General features: G+C 44.2%; 1 protein-coding gene across 1 annotated transcript in view; it reads left to right on the forward strand.

Annotated features, from left to right (window-relative positions):
• The window catches only part of EFCAB6 (EF-hand calcium binding domain 6), a 115,598-nt gene that overhangs the window by 60,421 nt on the left and 27,751 nt on the right, over positions 1 to 27,426 (forward strand). Inside the window, exons 19-25 of the mRNA XM_060275194.1 lie at positions 1,692 to 1,927; positions 5,682 to 5,778; positions 7,613 to 7,731; positions 15,184 to 15,372; positions 17,083 to 17,238; positions 19,837 to 20,035; positions 22,343 to 22,531. Coding sequence (XP_060131177.1) covers positions 1,692 to 1,927; positions 5,682 to 5,778; positions 7,613 to 7,731; positions 15,184 to 15,372; positions 17,083 to 17,238; positions 19,837 to 20,035; positions 22,343 to 22,531 — 1,185 coding nt within the window. The remainder of the gene's footprint in view (positions 1 to 1,691; positions 1,928 to 5,681; positions 5,779 to 7,612; positions 7,732 to 15,183; positions 15,373 to 17,082; positions 17,239 to 19,836; positions 20,036 to 22,342; positions 22,532 to 27,426) is intronic.

The raw sequence follows: 27,426 nt of genomic DNA on the forward strand, positions 1-27,426 counted from the left end.
TCTTTCCTGTAACTTGAATCCATTGGATTTCTCCTCTGGAGCAGGAGAAGACATCTTCCATGTGACAGCCCTTGAGATATTTGAAGATGGCTAAACATACCCAGATCCCTCAACCATTCCTCACAAGGCTTGGTTTCCAGACCTTTGATCATCTTGCCACCCTTTTCTGCACACATTCCAGCTTGTCAATATCCTGCCTAAATGGTGGCCCCCAGAACTGAACACCGCACTCCAATTACTCAAAGTTTCACCTTTAAGAGACGCCCAATCATCTTGGACTCCCTTATCTTTGAGTATTTCTGACCATGGGATCTCACCCGTTGGTTCCTTAAGCTTTTTGAAATTAGGCTTCTTAAGGTCCAAAGTACATGTCTCTGTATCATGAAACCCAAGAGGACATGATAACCTCCTCCCAAGGTTCCCAGGACTCTCATTTCATCCCTGTTGGTGAGGAGCAGGTCCAAGACAGATGATATCCTTGTTGCTTCTTCCACCTGCTGGGAAATGAAATGGCCAGTGAAGAAACTGGGGGATTTGAGAATGGCTCCTTCTAAGCAATTTCCCTCCACTGTAGATTCAAAAATCCATGTTTCATTCCTGTTCAGATCAATCTTGGAGCAGGTCTGCCTGTTAGGCTGCTTGTGTCGTAAGCTGCTTCTGTCTGCTAGTGTAAAAGGCAGTTTCCTTCCACAAACTATCCATGTAGGATGAAAGTTTGAAGTCCCTTTTCCTTGCCCTTCCAGGAAGGAGGGAGCCTGAGTTTATCACATTCACAGCAGAGGAAAGAAGTTGTCCTGTAGCTGCAGCTGGGGGTTCTTAAACATTCAGGTGTTCATCGAGCAAAAGAAGATTAGCAACCTTACAAGAAGAAAAAGCTTAACTTGCAGTAATGAGATGAGTCCTCCCATCTGGCAAGGATCACTGCTGTAGAATTGATATGCCGAGGCCTCTTCCTTGCTGGGCATGATGGGCAAGCAAGCACTTCAAACTTCTCCAGTCTTCCCCAACTGTAGGGATGGTCTGTAGGTCAAAGTATTCTTTACAAGTGGAGTGAAATTGCTAGAGGTATGAGCAATAGCATAACATGTAGCCATCCGAAGGTGAGGCTTGAAAATTATCCATTGGGTGTGTTCTGAGTAGCTTTGTTGGAGGATAGAAAGGCTCCAAAAATATTTCTCTTTAAAGTCATGTTGGCTACATATATGTGCTTCAACTAATCTGACTATTTTTTGTAAAGAGATGCCGTTCGTGCTGGGTTGAAATAAATTAGAAGGAATCAAATGAACAATTGAATGTGATTTGGCGCAGGGCACCCAGTTCCTAAAGCATCTCAGCTTTTGTTTGGAGGCTGTAAGAAGGAAAGGCTAGATCAGGCATCCCCAAACTTCGGCCCTCCAGATGTTTTGGCCTACAACTCACATGATCCCTAGCTAACAGGACCAGTGGTCAGGGAAGATGGGAATTGTAGTCCAAAACATCTGGAGGGCCGAAGTTTGGGGGTGCCTGCGCTAGATCATCCCTACATGGCCTGTTTCATAAACAAACCTAAAGTGACCTCTTCGTGTGAAGATCTGGATCCATTTGCAAAACATTTTTAGATATATAGTTAGTCTAGTGGTATAGTTAGTGATTTGTATAAAAAGGGGGAAAATAGGCCAAGTGTTGGTACTAAATTGAATATTCTCTCTTAGGATCCATACATTGCCTTCCGTAAAATAGATAAGAACAATGATGGTATAGTTAGTATGCTTGATTTTCGACACCTCCTGGATAGCCTTATGATCAGCATGACAGATGATGAATACAACCGTCTCCTGGGCATCTTGGGACTGAACATCACGTCTACATTAAACTACCCGGAATTTCTTCAGTTGTTCCAAGCAAATACAACTAGAGACCTGCGCCCTTGGTTGCCTTCGACTAACAAGTAAGGAGGGCCGCAGTCTGATGGGTTTACTTAAATTCATGTTGTCATTACCTAACATAGGATGCAAGCTATGTTGTGTGGCATATTTCAGGATTTAAGGATCTAAGATGAGATGCCAGCTACTGTTCGATAGTATTGGAAGAATTTTTTTTTTATGCCCTTAGCCTATTTGGTACTTCTAAGATCCTAAGCATACCTGGCAGTAAAGCAACATGTTTCATACCTGCCAAGTTGCTGTCGGAGAAATAAGGGACCGGGCGGAAGTAGCAGACCGGAAGTAGCGCTGCCGCCATTTTGGAACTGGGCGGAGCATGCTCAGAAGTGACTTTTGATGCTGCTTTGCCCAGTTCCAAAATGGCCGCCGTGCCAGAAGTTGCACTGCAACCATTTTGGAACTGGGCAGAGCAGCATCAAAAGTCACTTCTGAGCATGCTCCTCCCAGTTCCAAAATGGCTGCCGCGCCAAAATAAACCGGGGGGAAAAATCCGTTTTTTCAGCTAGGAACAGCTGGAAAAACGGGGATTTCCCGGGGAATAGGGGAGACTTGGCAGCTATGCATGTTTTGATTTCTTAGGATTGCTATTTGTTCATACATATTTCTATTTCCCCATACCTTTCATTATATTTTAAATCCACCCTTTCCGTAATTACCTTTGTAAGCCATGTTGCAACTCATTTGTTGGGAAGTCAGCATATAAATCAGGCCTATTGATCCCACTCCTTTGGTAGCCGTGGACCAAGTTGATCTTCACCATCTAAATAGTGCTGAGTTTAAAAGCTTTCTATTATGTTTGTTGCTCCTAGATTCTTTGGGCACACAATTCCCTTGGAAATGCTGCTTGGGAGTTGTGCATATGGCTCTTCAAATTCCAAAATAGCTAAGATGCAATGCCATATGTTCCTACATATTAAAAACAAGAATCGGCTCACGGTGGCGTAGGGGATGGAGCTGGCTACAGTAATCTTCTAGGCAGAAGGGTGAGGTGGTGGGGAGATGCATTGACAGCTGCTGCACTGTGCCAACTTCCCAAACTGCTTTGGTCCTTGGCTATTCCTGCATTGCAGGGGGTTGGACTAGATGACCCTCAGGGTCCCTTCCAACTCTATGATTCTATTGTGCCTGGGAAGCAACAACAACTCACCTGCCAGAAAGCTAGTGTGGAGGCTTCATCCCACTCAGCATAGCAAGCCCTTTCTGTTAAAAGCTGTTTTAAAAAGTTTGTACTCAACACCAATATATTAGAGCAATTGCTTTCTAGAAATGAACCTCCTTCAGATAGCATTCCAGGCACAGAACAAAGAGCATTTCATCATCTGACTTTCTTTAGAGCAAGACTTCTTTAGTGTGACAGCTGGTAGACTTAAGTCTGTTTCAGAAGTGACAATAGTCAAGGTAATGGGAAGTACAATTGACTTGTGTTAACTGTTCTCTGTGCTTCTCAAGCATTCTGAATTCAGGCTTTCTAAATACTGTATTGTGGGACCCAGGTGGCGCTGTGGGTTAAACCACTGAGCCTAGGGCTTGCTGATCAGAAGGTCGGCGGTTCGAATCCCTGTGACAGGGTGAGCTCCCGTTGCTTGGTCCCAGCTCCTGCCAACCTAGCAGTTCGAAAGCACGTCAAAATGCAAGTAGATAAATAGGAACCGCTACAGCGGGAAGGTAAACGGCGTTTCCATGTGCTGCTCTGGTTTGCCAGAAGCGGCTTTGTCATGCTGGCGACATGACCTGGAAGCTATATGCCGGTTCCCTCGGCCAATAATGTGAGATGAGCGCACAACCCCAGAGTCGGTCACGAGTGGACCTAATGGTCAGGGGTCCCTTTACCTTTACCATTAAATACTGTATATTCCTGCGTATATGGAGTTAGGCTTGTTTGCTTTAAAAAAAACAAAACCAACCACGAAGGAACAACAAGAAAAATATGACTTGCCCACATGTGGAAAGTGGTAAAACCCAGATTTTGACCAATGCATTTCAGCCAACTACCACCTCAGTCTGTGCCTGGTGTAGAACAACTGTTTGCTCTGTTGATTTCAATGGTACTTAAATGTGCTATATACTATTGCATTTAATGCCATCTTGTAGTAGGTTACTTGGGAGGGATAGAAATGAGCTGATTAGTCTCTTCTTCTCTGGCTATTTGTCCACTCCAAATGAGCTTTTCTCTTCATGAATCGTGCCTCATTTGCCCTTAGTCCAACTGACCTTCTATGCAATGTCTCAAATAATGCCTTCATTATGTTATGATGAATGTGTGAGAAGGGGATAACTGGCTCTGATTCTTAACACACACACACCCCGGTGTGTCCACTGTAACTTGAGAAAATATCTATGTGTGTTCAGTTCCCACAGAAGTTCTGTCTTCATAGTTGAGAAAGCGCTTTATATCATCTAATATAAAGCAGATTGTGGTAGGGCTGCTAGGAAATTTAATATAGGGTTTGGGGCTGTAGCCTAGGTCACAGGTCATGCTGAGTAATGGGGGTGTGGTAATGCAAATCCTGGATCTGTAATTGGTGGAGGGGTTCCCCTTTTAAGCTTCTGCCCTCCATTTTAGAATTTACTTTTGCCTTGGCGTTTGAATCCCCTCCCACCCGCCCCTTTTCTTTTGCAGGTTAGCCTGACATTGCTATGCCTTTGGGGCCGCCTGTATTCAGGGGCCAGTAGGAATTTTTCCAATTGGCTGATTGGCTTTGCCTCTTGGTTTTCGCCTACTGCTTAGCAAATTGTCACAACATAGAAGTATTCCGTTAAAGGAATCCCGGGGCTTACGCTCTTGTCCTTACCATCCCGCCATTGGCGGGGATGGTGGGCCCAATTCTAAGAGTACGAGCCTTGGGGAACATTCTTGGAAAAAGAGAGGAGGGAATGTCTGGGCTCAGCCACCTCCTCTCCCAGGGATGTTCACTTGGCTTCCCTTCAGGAAGTCGGAGCGGGTACTGTCCAAGCGGACAGTGGTGAGTCCTGACCCATGGGGACAGCTGAAGTGAGTCCTGCCCCAAGTGGGCAGATGATGTGAGTCCTGTCCGAAGGGGACAGATGATTGATTCCTGTCCCAAGTGGACAGATGGAGATAGTCCTTCTTAAGGAAGGACGAGTGGATAACCAAAAGCCTAAGCCAACACTCGGATTAAAATCGTGTAATTAAATCAAGTTGTGGCCTAAATTAATTGCCAAAAACCAAACCATAATTCTGGTGTCAGTTGTGAGTTATTTTAAGGTAATTTCTGGTAAGCCTCGACACACAACTCTGGAAAATGGATCCTGTTCCTTCTTGCGCTCATCCTAACTTTTACTAGATTATGCCTGGTACCTTTAACTCGCAGTGGAACACTTCTGTGTTTCCCTATTTAAAAAACCAGGCAATCTGATGTGCCGGTGAAAATAAGTAGCAACTTGCCTAAGTTACTTCGGATCTCATAGGCACTTTGTCTTTTATGTTATTGCTTTGATTTATAAATATTTCTCCCCTCAAATCTCAGCTGCAATTAAGCAATTTGACCAATCTGCATCTGCAAATGATAACAGGGATTAACAGGAGTTTTAAAGACATCATTCCTAGCTCTGCAGCTGGAGAAGGGTGGCGATATTTATAAGGAATTCATTTGTATGCAGCTGTCTGAGATGAGACTTTAAAGCTATCTATACAAACTATAATAAGCAAGCAAGCAAACAAACAAACCTTGTGGGATATTAATGATCGCATTAAAAGAAGACCACAGTTAGTTATCAAAATAATTCTTTCTTTCTGAGACCCAAACAGACAGTGGCGGATGCAGACCTCGCTTGTGAACAAGCTCATTACTATCTTGCTATCAAAGCGCAAACCAGATGGAACGACCTCGCCATGGTAAGCTCTATGTAGTCTTTAAACAAAATCTGCATGTCTAACAGAGATTTTTGAGCTTCACTCAACGTTTATCTTTGATTGTATTTTTTTTTAAAAAAAACAAACCTTTAGCTGCAATAAACAAATAGCTCATTAACAATAGAAACATGTGATATGCTTTGAAGTAATGTATTGCAGTAACTGACTTGAAGCTCCTGAGGCTTCCAACCATGAAGGATTGTAATAGAAGAGACCCCCCCTCTTCCCCCTCCACCCCAATAACTTTGCATATGCATGCAGATATGTTGGTGGTGAGAAACCTACAGCCACGTGGCTGCAATTCCTGCTTGGAGCCTCCAAGGCAGAGGCATTTAGATCAGGATGGCTCACCGTAGATCAGCAAGCATTTCTGAACCCAGTTGGTTAGTAATAAAAACAACAAAAAGCCCCCCCCAACATTCCCCCCAAATTAGTCTCTGTTTGGGGAATCTGTCGGAGGTTGGCTGTTGAGACAAAGAGTGATATTTTTTGTGAAAGGGTTGCTAGCCCAGATACAGTCCTGGCCATAGGTGGACTCAGTGGCATCGCAAAGGGGAGCAGGGGGGTTGGTGTGCCCCGGGTGCCATATCTGGAGGGGTGACAAGAAGGCACCCCATGGAATGCTCGCCCCGCCACCCCGGGACACGGCGGCGTGAGCAGCCATCGCGCCGCTGTAGCCGCACGTGGAGGACCCCACCACTGTCTGTACGGCACTCAGTGTCACGGTCCGGTCAGCGGGCGATTGAAGCCCTGACTGAGGACATCAGCACCAGAGGCAAGATGGTGATGTAGAAGCAGGAACAGGTGCAGGGCTGAGGGTCCAGCAGCAGGCAGTCGCAGGGTCAAGGAGCAAGGCAGAGGCAAAGGTCTGGGAGTCAAGGAGCAAGGCGTCGGCAAGGCAAAGGTCCAAGGGTCGAGGATCAAGGCGTCGGCAAGGCAAGGATCCAAGGAGCGAGAGGCCAGAGGCAACCAGGCAGGGGTAGCGTTGCTGTGGCAAAGAGCCGAAGGGAAATGCTGAGCTTTTATCCCTCCCAGCTCCTGCCACCAGGTGCAGTGAGGTATCAAGTGGCCTCACCTGTGTGGCCACTCCTTGCTTCTCCAGCACAAGCTGAGGCAGGCCCCAGTCCTGCAAAGCACTACAGGCCCCAGAGCCTGACTCCTGCCCATACTCCTGACACTCAGGCGGCGCTGGCAGCAAACCGCTACATACAACGCATGCGTGGAGTCGCACACATGTGCTGTACGTAGCGATGCCACGCGTGTGCAGCTGGTGGTTTGCCCCGCCCCGGGTGTCAGTTAGCCTTTGTTCACCCCTGCCTTGACTGAGCATGGATTGAATGGCCCAGTCCTACCTCATAATAGGAAGACAAAATAGAATTACTTGCCCCCAGCAGGAGGAACGGCAGACAAGTGAGGCATCAGGGGTGGGTCCTTTGGGTTCTCGGGTGTCTTTAATTCCTTAATCAATTTGTTTCATATGGCACCCTGTTGGCTTTCCTGTGGCGCATTTGCCGGTGCTCAGTTTGGAGGTTGCTGCTTTTGGGGTCTTTCAAAGCGATCTAATACGTCCAAGCATATGGCGTTGGGTTCTGGCCTCCTGCCTTTCCTGGTGCCTTCCAGTAGCAGCCCTCTTGGCCGGCTTTCCTATGTTGACACTCAGGATTGCAGTCAACTGGCGCATACAGAGGCTATACAGCCTCTGCAGACGTGTTGCCATTTTATTTTCCCCCAGTTCCTGTAATGCCTTAGGTTCATAGAGGACGTATGTATGTTCCAATACGGTAGCCCTTACTATTAAAGACATCTCCTGTTTTAGAATTTACATGAATATGATAGCGAAGGCAATGGCATAGTTCTGAAAAAAGACCTGAAGGACATCCTGTATAGATACAACATCCCCACAAACCCAAAAGAACTTGAAAAACTTTGGGCAAGGTAAGAATGTTCTAGTTGTATCCCCCCCCCTCTCCCTCTCCGGCTTCCATAGCTGCCAAGTTATCCCTTTTTTAAAGGGATTTTCCCTTATGCTGAATAGGCTTCCTCGCGAGAAAAGGGAAAACTTGGCAGCTATGCCGGCTTCATCTGTGGACTCTGAGAGCAGGAATGGCAAACATCTGGCCTTCCAGTTATCCCTTGATCCCAATTCTCATCAGCCCAGCCAGCATGGCCAGTGGTCAGGGATGATGGGCTTTATAGTCCACCAACATTTGGAGAGTCACAGGTTAGCCAGCCCTGTTTTGATGACTGGTGCTGAAAAGAGAGTTGCTTGTGGTGGAGTCTTAGGTGCTGGTTTCAGATAGAAGAATCTAATGAAAATGGCCATCTCTCCATATTTCTTATTCCGGGTTTTCATCCCTACTACTTCCCAGAGATTTTCCCATAGTGTTTTGTGGCGGGTTTTTACATTATTATTATTATTATTATTATTATTATTATTATTATTATTGGATCTACAAAGGAATTGGGTCAGAAATGGCTATGGCTACCCAGCAAATCTCTCTGCCTTGACTTTCTTCAGCCACCTACTAGCCCAGGGGTTTGCAAACTAAGGCCCGGGGGCCGGATGTGGCCTAATCGCCTTCTAAATCCGGCCCGCAGACGGTCCAGGAGTCTGCGTGTTTTTACATGAGTAGAATGTGTTGTTTTATTTAAAATGCATCTCTGGGTTATTTGTGGGGCATAGTAATTCATTCATATTTTTTTCCAAAACATAGTCCGGTCCCCCACAAGGTCTGATGGACAGTGGACCGGCCCCCTGCTGAAAAAGTTTGCTGACCCCTGTACTAGCCTGACCCAGCCCTGTTCCACTCATGACCCACCAAGCAGAATCCAGCCTACCATCCTGGTTCGGAGTTTTTCCAGGTGCTTGGCAACCATCCTGCTTTTGCAGTCCCAAGGAGCGAGCAATAAAGAGGAAGCTAATTTAGCTCCCAGCAGCCACAATACCTGGAGGGTGAGCTACGTTCAACTTAGTGGGTCATAAGGTGCGCAGGACCCGCTCTGTTACATAAAATCAAACGGCATTATACGGCAAGTGGCATATGAGGCGTCTGCAAGCAGATTGCAGCAGGAGAAGTAGACTGTGGCAAAGTATATAGTACCTTTCTTTCTTCTAATTATCAGCTGTTATTCTTTTTTTTTTAAAAAAAACCCCAATGTTTCTGGTCCTCATATTTACAGAAAAGAGGAAAAAGAAAACCAACAACTGAGTGGCTGTTCGGTTTTCTAGTTGCAGCCACACTGAGCTTTTTACAAGGCAGCCCAAAATGTTTGAAATAAATGAATAAAATATCACTTTAAAAACATTTTATAGTCACCAGATAGTAACCTGTAAAACAGCACCTATAAAAGAACTGGAGTTAAGAAGAAGAAGAAGAAGAAGAAGAAGAAGAAGAAGAAGAAAAGAAAACAGTTCTGTTTCAAGCAGTTGTTTGCTCCAAATGTCTCCAGAAACATACTGATTCCATTAGTAAATGTAGTTGCCCAGATGCATTCACAAACCCTGAAGAAGTACACCGAGCATCCCCAAACTTCGGCCCTCCAGATGTTTTGGACTACAATTCCCATCATCCCTGACCACTGGACCTGTTAGCTAGGGATCATGGGATTTGTAGGCCAAAACATCTGGAGGGCCGCAGTTTGGGGATGCCTGGTCTACATTATGTAATATTTGTGAGCTAACATATACACATACATTCCATTTCATATGTGCACACACATATAAGACAGCTGTAAAGAGCCAGTCAGCTGGTCATTTTTGGTGATTGAGGGTTAGCTCCAAGAGAACAGGCAATGAAGCTTTGATTCTCTTCCACATGCCCCCCCCCTTTCTGCAAGCCACATACGACTGACATAAACATACATTGGCGGGCATGCTAGTAATTTGCAAGTCTGCTACAGTTGAGAGTAAGAATTCCCCAAACCTCCCTTACGTGCCTGCCCACCAGTAGCGCACAGCTTTTCAGAGAACAGTCCACATACAGGAAACACCCAGTGCTTTTTTCTTGGGGGCTCTCAGGGCTACTACGCAGTACCAGCACTCCCCACCCCAGAATGTTAAAAGTATGGCATTTACTGTAACAATTTCATGGTGAGAGTACCAGCACCATTTTTCGGAAGGAAGGAAGGAAGGAAGGAAGGAAGGAAGGAAGGAAGGAAGGAAGGAAGGAAAGAAAGAGGGTAGCATGTCTCCAGATCAAAGCATTGGAGTTAGGGTTGATTGCTGTTTGAAGAGAGATTTTATTTATTTATTGAAGACCTACAAGCCAAGAATAGCAACAAAACATAAAAACTCCAATAAGAACAATTCTTGGAAAAAAAGAACCCACCTAATAAAGTTTTTAAAACTATTTCAGGGAGCTTTTCTCTGGAGCTATAGGGCAGCCTCGACACAGTGCCGCTCTCTGGTTATTTACATTAATTTAAAAATTACCTCAAAAAGTGTTCAACCAAGAAGTGATGCATAATGTAGGTATCAAATCTGACAAGATACCGTGAGATTGTTCCTCACTTTATGAGCATCGTGAGAAAGAACCTGACAAGCTTTTAACAGATAGGCACTTTTTATTTTGAAAGGCGGGAACAGATACAGGGGTATTTGGGTTGGGTTTTTTTTTGCTAGTCTCTGTTAAGACTCATTCTGTCACAAACTGGAGCATAAGAGTTATGATAGATGGATGGATAGATAGATACCGAGGCCTCACAGAGTCACTGATGGATGCATCAGAATTGTTGAGAGAGAGTTCCTCGTGAACTACAGCATAATACACACACAAGCCAAGACACCTCAACCACTTGAACAATCTGGAAGTGGGACATTTCTGCATCATTTCCCCATCCCCTGCAAAAGAAAAGAAAAAGAATTTGATGTATATGCCAAAAATGATGAAACTACTCCCACGGTTGGGACGGTTGGGACTCCCACAGTCCCATCACCTCCTGGCAAATAGAAGGGGAAGAAATGGAGGCAGTGAGAGATTTTACTTTCTTGGGCTCCTTGATCACTGCAGATGGTGACAGCAGTCACGAAATTAAAAGACGCCTGCTTCTTGGGAGAAAAGCAATGACAAACCTAGACAGCATCTTAAAAAGCAGAGACATCACCTTGCTGACAAAGGTCCGTATAGTTAAAGCTATGGTTTTCCCAGTAGTGATGTATGGAAGTGAGAGCTGGACCATAAAGAAGGCTGATCGCCGAAGAATTGATGCTTTTGAATTATGGTGCTGGAGGAGACTCTTGAGAGTCCCATGGACTGCAAGAAGATCAAACCTATCCATTCTGAAGGAAATCAGCCCTGAGTGCTCACTGGAAGGACAGATCCTAAAGCTGAGGCTCCAATACTTTGGCCACCTCATGAGAACAGAAGACTCCCTGGAAAAGACCCTGATGCTGGGAAAGATGGAGGGCACTAGGAGAAGGGGACGACAGAGGACAAGATGGTTGGACAGTGTTCTCGAAGCTACGAACATGAGTTTGACCAAACTGCGGGAGGCAGTGGAAGACAGGAGTGCCTGGCGTGCTCTGGTCCATGGGGTCACGAAGAGTCGGACACGACTAAACGACTAAACAACAACAACTCCCACGGTTGCTAGGAATCTGACATTTGCCTTGCGTAGCCCGAGACACAATAATAATCAAAAAGACGTTTGCATTTTTCTCCCCAGAAACAGGTGGCTCTCCCTGCCCCCGATTAGCACAGTGTGAGAGGGAAGGGTGGGCATGAGCCCATTGGCACTGATCCCGTCTGCACCGTTGCACCAGCCTCCTCATTTGCCCCAAGCTGAGGAGGCAAAGGCCTTCAGCAGGGAGCCTCCAGGAGGTTCCCCATGCAACATGGAATCCTGCTTTTCCATTAAACGTTTCCATGTTTGGAATATATACTTGAACATGCCCTCCCGGGCATGTTCACGAGTAGCATTGCCTCTCTACCTGCAGCTGGCTTGACCTCCTGAGAAATGGAGGGCAATGAATCTGGCAGTGGGGCATCACAGGTGGGCTAGAACCCAAGGAGTCCCTCGCAGAAAGGTAAACTGCATGGGAGTTAATAATATTCTGGAGATCCCGAGTCATAAGATGGCTAGATTGGCCTCTACTAGAGCCAGGGCCTTTTCAGTACTGGCCCCAACTTGGTGGAACGCTCTTTCCCAGGAGACCAGGGCCCTGCGGGATTTGTCATCTTTCCGCAGGGCCTGCAAGACAGAGCTGTTCCGCCTGGCCTTTGGGTTAGACTCAGCCTGACCCCTGTGTTTTCCTCCCTCATGGCTTGGATTTATGGCCTACTTGAAATGAGGCTGCACTTTAATTTTAATACTGTATTTTAATCTGTATTTTAATTAATTGTTTTTATGTTTTATTGTGGTTCTGTTGGTGTCAGCCACTTATGGCCTACTTGAAATGAGGCTGCACTTTAAATTTTAATACTGTATTTTAATCTGTATTTTAATTAATTGTTTTTATGTTTTATTGTGGTTCTGTTGGTGTCAGCCGCCCTGAGCCCGGTTTTTGACTGGGGAGGGCGGGGTATAAATAAAAATTTATTATTATTATTATTATTATTATTATTAAGGGAATATCTGAATGGACTGATTCGTACTCCAAAGAGCTTAAGGTACAGTGGTACCTCTACTTACGAATTTAATGTGTTCCGAACGCACATTTGTAAGTCGAATCCCATAGGAATGCATTGGGAGAAAAAATTTGCAAGTAGAAGCAACCCTATCTAAAAATTCGTAAGTAGAAAAAATCCTATCTAAACCGCATCCAAGATGGCGGACGGAGCTCCATTCGTAAGTAGAAACATTCGTAAGTAGAGGTACCACTGTACTTTCAGGCTTCCCAAGTAGGCAAAGCAGGACGGGCCCACTCATGAGGCAAAGGGAGGCAACTGCCTCAGGCAGCAGGAACCATGGGGGCAGCAGATCCAGCCTCCAAGAAATGCATTGCCTGCTCCCCCTCTGACATTCCGGCGTAGAAGACGACGCCAGTTAAAATATAGAGTTTGGGATATACTCGCCATATAAGAAATACGGACCCAGCGTATAAGACGACCCCCGACTTTTGAGAAAATTTTCCTGGGTTAAAAAGTAGTCTTATACGCAGGAATATACAGTATTCCTCGGAGGCCTAACTGGCTGCCTCCTCAGTAGACCTCCCCCCGCCCTTACACTAGCCTCTTAGTGGATAGGAGGTGATGGTCTCCTCCCACCCCTAGGGAGGAAATGGCAGGGGTTGCCTTTGGGGGCCTCTGTACCCACCTGGCATGATTTGGAGCGGGCCACTTTCCCCACGATGGCCTTTAATTTTTAAAAAAAATGTAATTATTGAAGATTTTCAAACATGCACACACATAACAAAAATACAAAACACGAAAACACAAAATACAAAAATGCAAAATACAAAAACAGAAATACAAAAACCAAAATACAAAAATGATAAAAACAAAAAATTTAACTTAAATCTTGGTCATCACCCTTTGGACTCCCCCGACCTCCCCCACCTTGGGTCCCTATTACAATATTATTTAGACAGTATTCATTGTACTTTTGCTTATCTTGAACATTCTTCTCTCAATCCTTTAATCTTATTTTCAACTCTTATTCCCAATATTAATACAATCACTTTTAATCTAATATTTCAAACCAAATATTTCTAATTCCCTTTATTCATTCTATAAAACTTTTCCCCTCTGCCTATAATTTTTATTAACAATGAATCATCATTCTAATATTAACTTTTGTATCAAATATTATTTCAAACCATAATAACATAATTCCCCCCCCCACAATGGCCTTTGATTCCCAGTTCAACCAACGAGTAAGGTTGATTTCACACACACACACACACACTCTGTACACCCCTGCTTTCCACTTACTACATTTTAAAAAGTGGTTTAAGACCCAGATGTATATTGCCTTGAATTCAAAGTGTGTTGACTGTATGGTTTATTTCCTAGCCATGATTCATCACTGAATAATTTTCTACTCCATTGCTTCTCAGTTTCTTTTCTTATTCCTTAAGGATGTCTTGCGACCATGTGTCTTTAGCATTGAGCCATCTGCTACATAAGCTCTACTTTGGATAACTTGAAAACAAAAATTTAACTTCCCATGTTATTAAATAGAGCCATTGCACTCAACATGGAAAAATTTTGAAGCAGAAAATGAATGGAAATTAGATATGTATGGAAAATTAGAATAGAAACTATTGTATAGAAGAATATATAGAATGGAGTAATAGAATATTAAAGTGCAAAATTGCGTCAGTATTTTTGAAAATTGGAATGGAGCCCACAGAAAATCATTATCTCAGAAGCCATGCATTATATATACGGTCTTGGCCAAATGTTTAAGCAGTCTCAAGCCTGAATTTTAAGTATTCAGAATTGCAGTGAAAATCACTGTGTCATATACCACTCGGAAAGTACATTTCCTCAGGGAACTCTTTCCATACCAATTTGTTTGCCAGACAACCCTTGCATTTTGCAGAGGGATTTTGCGTTGCATAGTGTCGCATAGTATAAAGTACAGCTGTCAAGCTTAAATATTTATTTACAACAAAATTATAATCTGCTTCTCTTAAAGGGTCACAACCCTCAAATATCTGGAGCTAATTCCGAGAATGGTTCCACACTACGGTGGACAGGAGATATTATTTTATTGCTCTTGATCCTTGTTGCTGTCCTTTCTTATGTTTTGAAAGCTGCCTTGTGAGTGCTTAGCTCTAAAAGCACTGACAGATCCTGGGGCCTCAAATTTCAGCAGCACCCGTTGCAATGCCAAAATTACACACACACACACACAATTGTTGCACTGCCACCAATGATCTGCACCCAGCGCCACCGAACATGCTGTGCTTCCCTGAATCCGCTTCTGCTAAAATGCAGCCCCCAAATACTATAAATAAGTAGATGAGTGCCAGGTAGTTGGGGGGCTGGTGAAGAGAAAGGTGGCTGAGGGAAGTGGCAAGAGGTTGGCAGGCACCTGAAGAGCAGGAACTGGGCTAAACAACGAGTTATGACTGCTGGTCTTAATGGGTTGAGTCTTGATTAAATCAGGTGTGGTTTAATAATAATAATAATAATAATAATAATAATTATAATTATATCCCGCCCTCCCCAGTCAAAATCAGGCTCAGGGAGGCTACGTATCTACATAGAGTTTGAAAAAAATGTTATCAGGCATGAGTTAGGCTTCTACTTGATGGTGTTGATAAGATCATCCCTGCAAAATCTAGATGGGTATGGAATATTTCAATGCAACATTTATTTCCTAATGTGCGCCCCCTGCATATTCCTCCAAGCAGTGCTCAAGAGCTAGGGATGTTCTGTGTTGAGCCTGCAAAGCCTATTTCTTATGACAATAAATATGTCTTTCCCTGGACTTTAAAAGGTATGATCCGAATGCCAAGGGTTACCTTACACATCAGGAATTCTTGCAAAAATTGGGCATAGAGAACGCAACTGTTGACACCAGCCTGAACAGGCAGTTTGTGGCAGACAACTATGTACGCTTTATGGATCATTACAAAAGGGAAGAAAAGAAGCACATTGACATCAATGAGATTATAAATAAGATCAGGTGAGTACATTACTTTCAAAGGGTGTGTCCTTCACAATATGCCTACCAATGGGGAAACACTGTCACTAACTTAGCCATCTTCACACTGCACTTTTCCCAGTTTCAACAAGGTCCATGCAGAGGTTAGTCTCCGCACCCTCCACCAACTGAAAACTCTGGGGTGTGTCCAGGGAAAAGTGGGAAGCTTACACATCCCAGCTCCTTCATCAAAATGGATCTATCTTTGAATGTGGCAGTAATGGAAGAGGGGATCTCTTTATCATTCCTGATAGCCTCTTCTTTGTTCCCTTCTGAAATAGCACTGTCTCCCTCCATCTCGCTGAAGCCCTGAAAAGGGGGGGGGGAATCTGGGTGTATAATTTTTCCTTTTGTTTTAACTCAAAAGGAACAAATACCCCAAATTAGAAACATTTGAACAGTGATTCTTCAAGCACTTCAAGAGAAATACAAAACATTTACAAGAGAAGATTGGGTGGTTGGTTTTATTTTATTTTATTTTTATTTTTTGGCAGCCTAGCTGGATCCATAGTTTAAAAGCATATACTCGGTGCTCAATTTTACTGCCACAATTGGAATAATTACTGCTTGGCAACCGTTTACTCACAGTCCAAGAAGCGGCTGAATGTCTCGATTTTCTAAAAATAAGGATAGAAAGAAAGGTTTTGATTGCCCTTTTTGTTTTGATCTGTGAGGTGTAAGTGGAAGATAGCAATGATGAAAAGCTATCATTTCAGCTGTTGAGGCACATCACACGAATCTGATAGGGATTCCGGGTTGTTGCAGTTGACACGATTGTATTCCACATTTACATGATACTAAGAGGCTAAATATGCTGTCAAGGATCAGGACCTAATTACAAATGTTGGCAATAATAACACTTAAAACTTATATGCTGCAACTCAAGTGTTCATAGCACTTCACTGACATTATGTCGGGCAGGCCGGTATTACTATTTCTGTATGCAAATACCGCCCTCTTCTCTCTTTTCAACTGCTTTGTGGCTCTTGAAGGAAGTTCTACGTCCTGGGAGCAAATGCGTGAAAGGGCTTGAAGCCGCCATTCTTCCCACATGACAACATTAATAGCTGGCAGGCATCACCAGGCTCTGTTTTGTCCCTTGCCTATATTAAACTCAATACTTTTACCACGAAGGCAAAGTTCTTCTCCTTATACTGAACATTGCCCCACTTGCATTCTGAATTGGGGCTTCATAAATTGTTACCCGCAACACGGCATGCAGCTCACTCAGCCGTGTATTTTGGCTTAAGTCATGGGTAGGCAAACTAAGGCCCGGGGGCCGGATCTGGCCCAATCGCCTTCTAAATCCAACCCGTGGACGGTCCAGGAATCAGCGTGTTTTTACATGAGTAGAATGTGTGCTTTTATTTAAAATGCATCTCTGGGTTATTTGTGGGGCATAGGAATTCGTTCATCTCCCCCCCCCCCAAAAAATATATAGTCCAGGGCCCCCACAAGGTCTGAGGGACAGTGGACCGGCCCCCTGCTGAAAAAGTTTGCTGACCCCTGGCTTAAGTGATTGGCATGTCACTTACTGTGCTGGTGGCTTATTGAGGCTCTGAGAAGCTACATTACAGGGCTTGAAGTTAGGCTACCCTTGGCTTGGTGAGTCATGCTCCTGAATTATATAAGCCGATCCATTAGGATTTTTCTTTATCGGGAAAGCTAAACTGAGCATTGGTTCTCTTTCAGGGACAAGTACCACGAATGCTCCCAGGATTTCCACAAGGCCTTCTTGGAGCAGGATAAAAACAGAGAAGGCTGCATATCGGTGGGAAACCTCCGCAAGTTGCTGGAAGACTTTAACTGCTGCCTCGGCTATGAACAGTACAGTGAACTTTTATACAGGTTGTTACGATTTCCCCAGCTTTAATGGCTCTATCCTAGTTCAATACATTCATGAGCTTATCTAACTATTCCTGATCAATCAGTGGACTCTTACTTTGATCTTAAGTACTCTGATGATAATATATGTCTGATTTACAGTGGTACCTCTATTTACAAATAACTCTACTTACGAATGTTTCTACTTACGAATGGAGCTCCGTCCGCCATCTTGGATGCGGTTTAGATAGGATTTTTTCTACTTACGAATTTTTAGATAGGGTTGCTTCGACTTACGATTTTTTTCTCCCAATGCATTCCTATGGGATTTGACTTACAATTTTTTTCGACTTACAAATGTGTGTTCGGAACGCATTAAATTCGTAAGTAGAGGTACCACTGTATTTCGATACTGTACAGATAAGCGTCAATCCTTGTTCCAGGTTGCCTTATGCAGCCTGTCAGCTTGTTCATTTTGGTTGAGTAGGGTTTGAACTTCTCTTTCTGCAAAAGTATGTGATAGGTAGTAGATTTCACAAACATATTTTAATTTAAGAGAGCTTTAGTCCCAGTGACCTTTTGTTCTACAAATATCACACCTCCAATTTTTGCACATCTCAACATGGTGTTCACCTGGTGCACCTGAAACAAATTAAACAGGCCAAGGAATTGGAAAGCTCTCGATCTAGTACCATGACCAATTTTAGAAAATAAATTGTTTTTGTTTTTGTTTTAAGTATGTGAAAGCTAAAGAGAAAAAAAGGTGAACAATACCATTGTTTTACAACAGTTTAAAAGGTTATGCTTTTGGTAACTGTGGCTGGTCCAATAAGAAATATTATTCATTTTATTACTCATTTTCTGGGATTGTGCAGCAATTATAATCTGTACTTACTGTACTTAAACTATTGTGCAAATATATGTACTTTTTGTAGCGAAATAACATCGAGCTTTTCGTGTAAGCTAAGGAACAGGCAATAACTAATCAGAGCAAAAAACACTTGGGACCTGTTAAATGTAAAATATATTTATCTTTTTGAGCACCAGAAAATTTAGGATGGACTTGATCATATGTGAATGTAGGATTCAGTAGAATTACATTTTCAAAAAAGATTCCCCTCCTCTCTTTTAAAAGAGAGGGTAGAAGAAGAAGAGAAACGTAAACAAAATCTTTTCACTCCACCTATAAATCGAGTGATTAAGCTCTCTTGAATTAAGCCTCTAATAAGAATTTTTTGCAGTGTGCTCTTTTCCTCAAAGACTTTTTGATGATAAACACTTCCATTCATTGTAATTTTCTGCAGACTAGTCCTTTCCAGATCGAAAAGAGTCTTTTCTTCCCCGCCTTAAATAATAGAGTAGATTAGCATATGCATTTGGTTTTATTACTAAAATTTTAATACCAACTTGGCAATTTATTCCTCTGCTGAAGTGCGTTGATTATTTCCTTTCCCCCAACATCGGAGCCAGCTTGACACAGGCTAATGCATGGATTGGCTCATTCTGCAGCTGCAAGATGCAAAAGCGATGCTCTTGAATGTGCTCTTCAGGGGAGGGGGGGGAGTTTTTAGCAGCAGATATTTGGGTCTGTACATTTTATTTCTTTTTCTGGCATCCTCTTTGTTAAAACGGCTTCATCCTCCCGCCATTTAATTAGTCATTGTCACCAATGAATATTCTGATTTTGGAAAGAGCCATCACTGAGTGATTTACAGAGCAAACAGGCCGCAAGAGGTACTTCGGAGTTTGATGCCAGAAATGGGATTTGCTGCTTTAGATCTGCACTTGGCTGGCGAATTTCCTCCTTTGTGAGGAAGAAATCAGGGCTAACCCTATTATTATTATTATTATTATTTGAGCAAAAGTAAAGCTTCCAGGTGGACACCGTTAAAGCACGTACAATGTCTGTTTATTTCTTTCCCCCACTCCCATTTGAATTTCCCACCTCTGGCATTGAGCTAAATGCATCATTAGCTGGAAGTTGTTGTTGTTGTTGTTTAGTCGTTTAGTCGTGTCCGACTCTTCGTGACCCCATGGACCATAGCACGCCAGGCACTCCTGTCTTGCACTGCCTCCCGTAGTTTGGTCAAACTCATGTTCGTAGCTTCGAGAACACTGTCCAACCATCTTGTCCTCTGTCGTCCCCTTCTCCTAGTGCCCTCAATCTTTCCCAACATCAGGGTCTTTCCCAAGGATTCTTCTCTTCTCATGAGGTGGCCAAAGTATTGGAGCCTCAGCTTCACGATCTGTCCTTCCAGGGAGCACTCAGGGCTGATTTCCTTCAGAATGGATAGGTTTGATCGTCTTGCAGTCCATGGGACTCTCAAGAGTCTCCTCCAGCACCATAATTCAAAAGCATCAATTCTTCGGCTTGCCAGTTCCTTCAAGATGAACAGGTCATAGTGGAGAGTTTTGACTAAACGTGATCCACCTGGAGAAGGAACTGGCAAGCCACTCCAGTATCCCTGCCAAGAAAACTCCATGGACAAAGACAACAGGCATATAGCAATTCTAGAATGATATCAAACCCTATAATGGAGTGATGAGTTGCAGCAGCTCTAGTAGCAATGCTTGAGAAATGTGAAATAAATATTCCATCTTCTGTTTCTTTTCCCCCCTTAGTTTAGGGATTAGCATACAGGACAACAAGCTCTCGTACTTTGATTTTATAAGAGTAATTGATGACCGCGCAGCTTTCAAACGGCGGAAAAAGCCTACCGTGCCTCCAGTGCCACCCATCAGTTTTGTGCAGCTCAGCATAGATGAAGCCATGGCAAAAATAAAGCAGATAGTTACCTCTTCCTCTGATTTGCTATACAAGGTACGTGCCATGCAGTCGCCATGATTTAGTAGCAAAACGCCCATCGCTGTGACAAGGAGAGGGAAGGGAATGTTGTGGTGCCCGTCTTTGACCTTGAGGACAAAGAGGATGTGGAAGACTGGGAGCAGGAGTCATGCAAACAGGGGGCCCTAAAAATACCCACCGTGCTGTCAGCACCTGCTTTGCCTGAGGAAATCGCTCTGCCCCTGCTTTTGGGACTCTGAAAATGGCTCCCCGTGGAAACCCTTCGCAGTGTAGAAAGCCTTTCAGAAATGGAGAAGGAAAATACTTCATTTTAGCAGGGGCTTCATGCAAACCGCTTCCTGAATCAGGACGTGGTTTTCGTGGAATCTTGTTCAATTGAGCAGGAATTAACCATCGGGTGGGGGGAGGGAGGAGAATTAAACCTTGCTGCTTTGGCATAAAATACAATAGTCCATCACCAGACATTAAAAGCTTCCCTAAACAGGTGGCTGCAGCAGCCAGCACAGGTGTTAACCCTACCCTTCTGCACATCAGATGATGTCATGGGCCAGCTTGGGCCCGCTGCAAGCCCTAGTAGGTACACAACCTCATTAGCCATGACTCAAGAGACAGTGCTTCTAATAGTGTTTTGATGGTCCTGCTTGTCTGTTGAGCTACATCAACATATCATCACTGTGCTAGACCGGGTACAAAACGACTGACACCTTTTTCATGTGTGGTGTGGGTGCTTCCATTTTTAGGATTTTAGGAAAATATTAATTGTTTCTCGGTTGTGTCACCTGCAATCCATTGCTTGTATTGCTGTCTTATCTTCCCCAATGACCAAAACATCTTGCCTTGGAAGGATTTCGTATTTCTCCTGATGGGTCTTGCATGGGGAGATAGCGCAGCACTGGAGATACCAAATCCATTGTTTTTAATTGGGGTTGACTTCACAAAAGTGTGGTAGCTGGTGCTTCCTTCCACAACTCAATAGGAGTATAGCATCTAGATCAAGGGAAGTAATAGGACCACTGTATTCTGCTCTGGTCAGACCTCACCTGGAGTACTGTGTCCAGTTCTGGGCACCACAGTTCAAGAAGGATACTGACAAGCTGGAACGTGTCCAGAAGAGGGCAACCAAAATGGTCAAAGGCTTGGAAACAATGCCTTATGAGGAACGGCTTAGGGAGCTGGGCATGTTTAGCCTGGAGAAGAGAAGGTTAAGGGGTGATATGATAGCCATGTTCAAATATATGAAAGGATGTCATATAGAGGAGGGAGAAAGGTTGTTTTCTGCTGCTCCAGAGAAGCGGAGGCGGAGCAATGGATTCAAACTACAAGAAAGAAGATTCCACCTAAACATTAGGAAGAACTTCCTGACAGTAAGAGCTGTTCGGCAGTGGAATTTGCTACCAAGGAGTGTGGTGGAGTCTCCTTCTTTGGAGGTCTTTAAGCAGAGGCTTGACAGGCATATGTCAAGAATGCTTTGATGGTGTTTCCTGCTCGGCAGGGGGTTGGACAGGATGGCTCTTGTGGTCTCTTCCAACTCTATGATTCTATGATTCTAACTCACTGGGGAGAGCCTTGAGTAGGGGTGGGGCTACTGTCGTGATTGAATTATCTGATAGATATGATCATGCCATGGATGTACTAGACTTGCTTATTGGTAAACAATAAAAATGATGCATTGAGGGGCGCTTTATCACCTTCTTTTTACTTTATTGTAATATGTCTGAATTGCTTGACATTGTAAGCCACTGTGTTACTGTTTGAATAGGGTCTGACTTCTATAAATAAATAGTAAGGCACCTCAAGTGGGCTGAACTTGCAGCTGATTCAGATGTTACACTTATCTGTGTACAGTACTTTTCAGACTTGCACACGTTTGCAGATCTTGGGACATGAGGCTGCCCACCTGCTTTCACCACCCGATTATATTTGGAAGGGATAGTCCCCACAGCTTGACAAGCCAACACTCCTTGTATATTTTCTCATCCCAGCTAAGCTCTCATGCTATCTTTAAACACCCTAGGTTCTCTGGTTGCCTCCGGTTGCTATGGGAGGCCTGTTGTAAACAGCCTTCCCACCTGACACTCTAGATAATGAGTCCTGCCAGAAGATAATAAGCTATTGAAACAGCTCAGCTTAAAAAATGGTTGAGCAAGGATTCCTTGGGAAGCGCTTAGCGGCATTTTGTATGTAGAATACTTGAGGCAGCAAGTGGGTTGTGCGTCGCCTGTGCATTTATTTCCACAGCTCTGTAATAGCTCTACTAGAGAGAAATGACTTCTTTCCAAATGCCGGCTATTTAGAGTTACTTTGCTCCTCTGCTATTTGCAGGCCTTTTCTGCTTTTGACAAGGACCGCACGGGAGCAATTTCCACCTTGGATTTCCGGCAGGTGCTCCACCACTTCTGCTTCACGCTTTCCGAAAAACAGTTCAACCACCTCATCAAACTCCAGCGGCTTCGCGGAGAGCACTGCATAGACTGGAAATATTTTCTGCAAAAATTCAACAACTTCTCAGAGGTAAGAACGGGCACAAGACCCTTGTGCATCAGAATGAGCTTGTGCTGGTTTGGAAAGATTAGGCAGAAACTGGGGTGGTCAGAAGCTGGTCAGGAAAACAATCATATTACATGGCATTTTCTTCAGTGGAGGGTTTGTCCCCTTTTGTGCTGATGACCCCACCCTCCCTGAAATAGGTTAGTCTGAGAAATGAGTTGCTGGCTCATGGTCAACAGGAATTTGATCACAGGTCTTTCCAGTCCCAAGACTAGCACTTAACCTCATTTACTCCCCTGGATAGGAAAATGGCTCTTTCAGTCCCTCCTTCTTGCTGCAAACTCATCAGCAGAACCTCCTTCTTCCAACACAGCTCAGCTGCAAACTTGCAGGCAAATGAGAGGGGAACTGCTTGCTTGCAGAAGAGGAGAAAGAGCCTCAATTTCTCTCTGCACTGGGGAGCCTTAATAGTCCTCTCCATGTGTTGCACAGCAGGTGGAAGAAAGTAGATAATGTTCCTAATGGAGGGGTTGGAGTCTGGGCTCAGGGTTATGTGGGGCCAGATGAGAAGCCGCCCCCCACCCCCGCTAAGCCAGGTTACGCCCCTCATCATGCCACCCACTGCCAGTCCCTGCCTCTCCCTGTCCCATTGCTGTTACAAGTCATTATTATTTCACAGGTCAGAATGCCGTTGTGACACAAGCAAATAGGTAACGCGTAGTTTGCAAGCCAGAATTAGCATTCTTTCATATGACCTAGTAAACACCTCTCTGCAGAACCCCAGCCCAGATCTTAACTTGTACCTCAACCTGTTATAAGCCATCAAGCCTATGGTTCAAAACGACCTACTTGAATCACATTCACAGGCAGGCATGTGTATCAGTGAACATAGGGACATAAATCCAAAACATTGCACCTTCAGTGTGGATAATTTCATAAATTAGGTCTTCCTGACCTAAAAGCCATAGAAAGTATAGATTTCCTGGTGGGAAATTAGCTGGGCTTGTCCGGAGTCCCAAGTATGAATTCAGTGGGACTTGTTAACAAGTACGTTTTCATGGAATCATATCCTGAAGCGACAATGTGCTAGGAGTTTTGGTATTTCAGATTGTAGAAACAAGCTGGAAGATAGAAACAATTAGATAAAAAAGAAAGCCGCATTCTTGTAGCATGTGACCATTTTATTATTTGGAGCATCGATTCAATTTTTTTTCCAGACTAGGGACAAAAAAATGTAATACCATAGAATAACTTCAAGTGACTCACAAAAAGTTGCTGTAGAAAAATGTCAGTACCCCAGCATGGGCTTTTATGATAGGCATATTGATAAAGACTAATAACATCCTACCTAAGGAGGAGGACAATATAAGAAGTATCCTTCGCTTTGTCTCCGATGCAGAAATCGTTACTTGCAACAATGTGTTGCAACGATTTAGCCATCTCACTCCTTGCTTTTTCCTGTAAGACCAATTGCAGTCGTTAACAGTCCTCAACAGGTTTACCACACCTATCAGCCAATCACCCATTCCCACCACCCTTCTGAGTAATAACCCTCCCCACCCTCCCACTATATATAAGGGTCTGGTGACTTCTGTTTCGGGGTATCTGAAGAAGTGTGCATGCACATGAAAGCTCATACCAATAACAAACTTAGTTGGTCTCTAAGGTGCTGCTGGAAGGAAATTTTTTATTTTGTTTTGACTATGACCTACCTGTAACTAGACTAGAACAATGTGTGTGTGAGGGAGGGAGCACGCACACAAATGGGATAGCGGGTGCCGAAATGAGCACAACATCTGTAGCATATAGTATAAATGAGTGTTTTGTTAAATGCCTGAACTTCATTCTCTCTGTGAATTCCATTCTGGATTTGGCAACACAGTCCATACCATGAAAGTTCCTTACTGGGTCAGGACAAAAGTGTTTCCAATGTGGGCTCCCATTCAAAAGAATCCTAAAATTGTAGAGTTGGAAGGGACCCCCAAGGGTCACCTGGTCCAACCCCCTGCGATGCAGGAATTTCCACTAAAGCATCCAAGATGGAGTTTTTTAAGCAGAGGTTGGATGGCAGCTAAGAAAAGCGAGTCCACCATCTCCTGAGAGAGCCCCTTTCACTGTCAAACAGCTCTTCCCATCAGAAGTTTCTTCCTCATGCTTAATCGGAATCTCCTTTCTTGTAACTTGAAGCCATTGGCTCAGGTCGTAGCCTCTGCTTGTTGTATCTCTTCTTATCACTTGATGAGTGGAAGCTGACTGTGTGTACTGCCTTCATTGAAAAGCACTGCATTTGAGATTATACGAGGTAGTATTAAAGTTCTCTGTGGAACTAGGGGGGGGGGGTTCTGATGGTCCTCTTATGTACATGAGGGAGGTTGTGGGGCAGTGAAGGCTGGCCAAACCTCCTCTGCCAATGCGCAAAATGCATCTGGGCAGTTTCTGGATAGGCATTAGTTATGTACCAATAGACTCACGAAGATCTGCTTTACTGACTGGACCCGGGAACGCCCTTACCCAGAGGCATTCTAAACACAAGCAGGAGTCCCTTCACACATACACCAAATGGTGGGAGGTGGGTAGGAGGCTTGGTTTAGCCCAAGCAACCCTGCAAGCCCCCTCTTCTGTGATGTCCCATTTATACATGCAACCCATCACTTGAAATGTCTGTATGTGAACCCTGCCCGTCCCCTTTTCAGGTGTACATGAAGAGGAGTGTTTGCCAAATCATCTTTCGCCTTCTAAATTAATAAGACACATTAAGTGCCGCAATAGGCAAAGTTCATATTGCGGGAGGGAAATATCTCCTTTAACATGGTGCTTTTTGATTGCAGGTTTGAGCACAATTTCATCCCTAGTTACATGAACAATTAACCATATGCAGGCTAAAATTCAGGCATCCCTTCAGAATTCTTCACCTAAGGGGAGTCTTAAAGCTTTCCCACCTTGGATTTGATCAGGAGTCTCAAGAGCACTTTCTGTACTGGTGAAAGCAAAACTAATAAAAACCTCTATCATACCTTTAGAAATCAACTGTTGTTTTATCTGTGAAATGTGATACCGTATCTGAAGTGGTAATAGGACATTGTGTAAAACAGAATGCAGGAATTTCAGGGCAATATCAAGGGGAAAGGTGAAGCTGGAACACTTCTCCCTTACACGCTGGTTTTCTATGTGCGGAGATGTGGGGTTTTAAAAGAAAAAGAAAATACGGGAGAGCGTTCAGTCATACAATTCCCACTTGCTGTCTTGGAGTGGTACAGCAGAAGAACTATTCAGCCACTTGTTATGCTAACTTTGAGTTTGATTATTTAAAAATAGTAGCTTGAGCCTTGAATAAAATTACGTTCTGTACAAATGTACATAAGGGACCCAGGTGGCGCTGTGGTTAAACCACTGAGCCTAGGGCTTGCTGATCAGAAGGTCAGCGGTTCAAATCCCTGTGATGGGGTGAGCTCCCGTTGCTCGGTCCCAGCTCCTGCCAACCTCGCAGTTCGAAAGCACGTCAAAATGCAAGTAGATAAATAGGAACCGCTACAGCGGGAAGGTAAACAGCGTTTCCATGTGCTGCTCTGGTTTGCCAGAAGCGGCTTTGTCATGCTGGCCACATGACCTGGAAGCTATACGCCGGCTCCCTCGGCCAATAATGCGAGATGAGCGCGCAACCCCAGAGTCGGTCACGACTGGACCTAATGGTCAGGGGTCCCTTTACCTTTACCTTTACAAATGTACATAGAAACAGGAGCAGGTGCAGAGAGGGTTCCTGCAGGCCAAGCTGTGCTCCCCGCTCCTGTCTGGCAATGCACCTGAGTCAGGTACCAGAGTAAAGGCTAATGGGTGCCCCTGCCCACCCTGGGGAAGAGAGGAGGCAAAAGCTTTAGGTGCTCCTTCCTCTCCCCACGTGGTTCAGTCCATTGGCAGCTTTTGGGTTTTTTTTAAAGGCACCTCATGCCCTGACTATCAGAAAGTCCAGACAATCAGCTTTCTGATAAATGGGCAGGAAGGGAAAAGGTGCTCGCACCTGATCCCAGACATAGGGGGAAAGCCTATAGCAAACCTCTGCAGGGATAGGGGTCCCCAAACCTCAGCCCTCCAGATGTTTTGGACTACAATTCCCATCTTCCCTGACCACTGGTCCTGTTAGCTAGGGATCATGGGAGTTGTAGGCCAAAACATCTGGAGGGCTGCAGTTTGGGGGTGCCTGGGTTAGCCCCTGGTGGTCAATAGATACATCGTGGATATTTTCCTTCTGATTCGCCTAGTGATGCCCTCTTCAATCGTGACTAGCACCAAGATGCCCTCTTCTATTTATGGTTTTCCAGAGATCTGGATTCACTTTTATCTGCTCTGTCTAGGGCACAACATTGAGAGCAGAATTGGTTTTGGCAACTTCTGGTGCTCCTTCTTGTGAGTTCCAGATCTCAATATGTGCCACAGGCCTGAGGACGTATTCGAGCTTCTCAAAGAGCGTAGACCTATTATTGCATGTGCTATGGACCCAATGCCCGCTGTAGCTGAGTAGACCATAGCTGCCAAGTTTTCACTTTTCTCACGAGGAAGCCTATTCAGCATAAGGGAAAATCCCTGTAAAAAAGGGATAGCTTGGCAGCTATGGAGTAGACCAGAGCTGATTTGCTGAGTAGAATCATAGAGTTGGGAGGGACCCTGAGGATAACCTAGTCCAACCCTCTTCAATCAGGAATATCCCTTATGGGGATTGAACCTGCAACCTTGGTATTTTCAGCACCATGCTCTAACCAACTGAGCTATCCAGTAGAGGCACTGAATGCTCTTTAAGAAAGTGTGGTACTAGCAGCTCTTAATGAAGCTTCATAGCCTGACCCAACTTATTTCAGTAACTATCATTCTCTGTCAAAGTTGACATGATAACCCAACTCTAATATATTCTTGGATTATTTAGATCC

This window comes from Zootoca vivipara, chromosome 5 (assembly GCF_963506605.1).
Source record: "Zootoca vivipara chromosome 5, rZooViv1.1, whole genome shotgun sequence".
Taxonomy (NCBI): domain Eukaryota; kingdom Metazoa; phylum Chordata; class Lepidosauria; order Squamata; family Lacertidae; genus Zootoca; species Zootoca vivipara.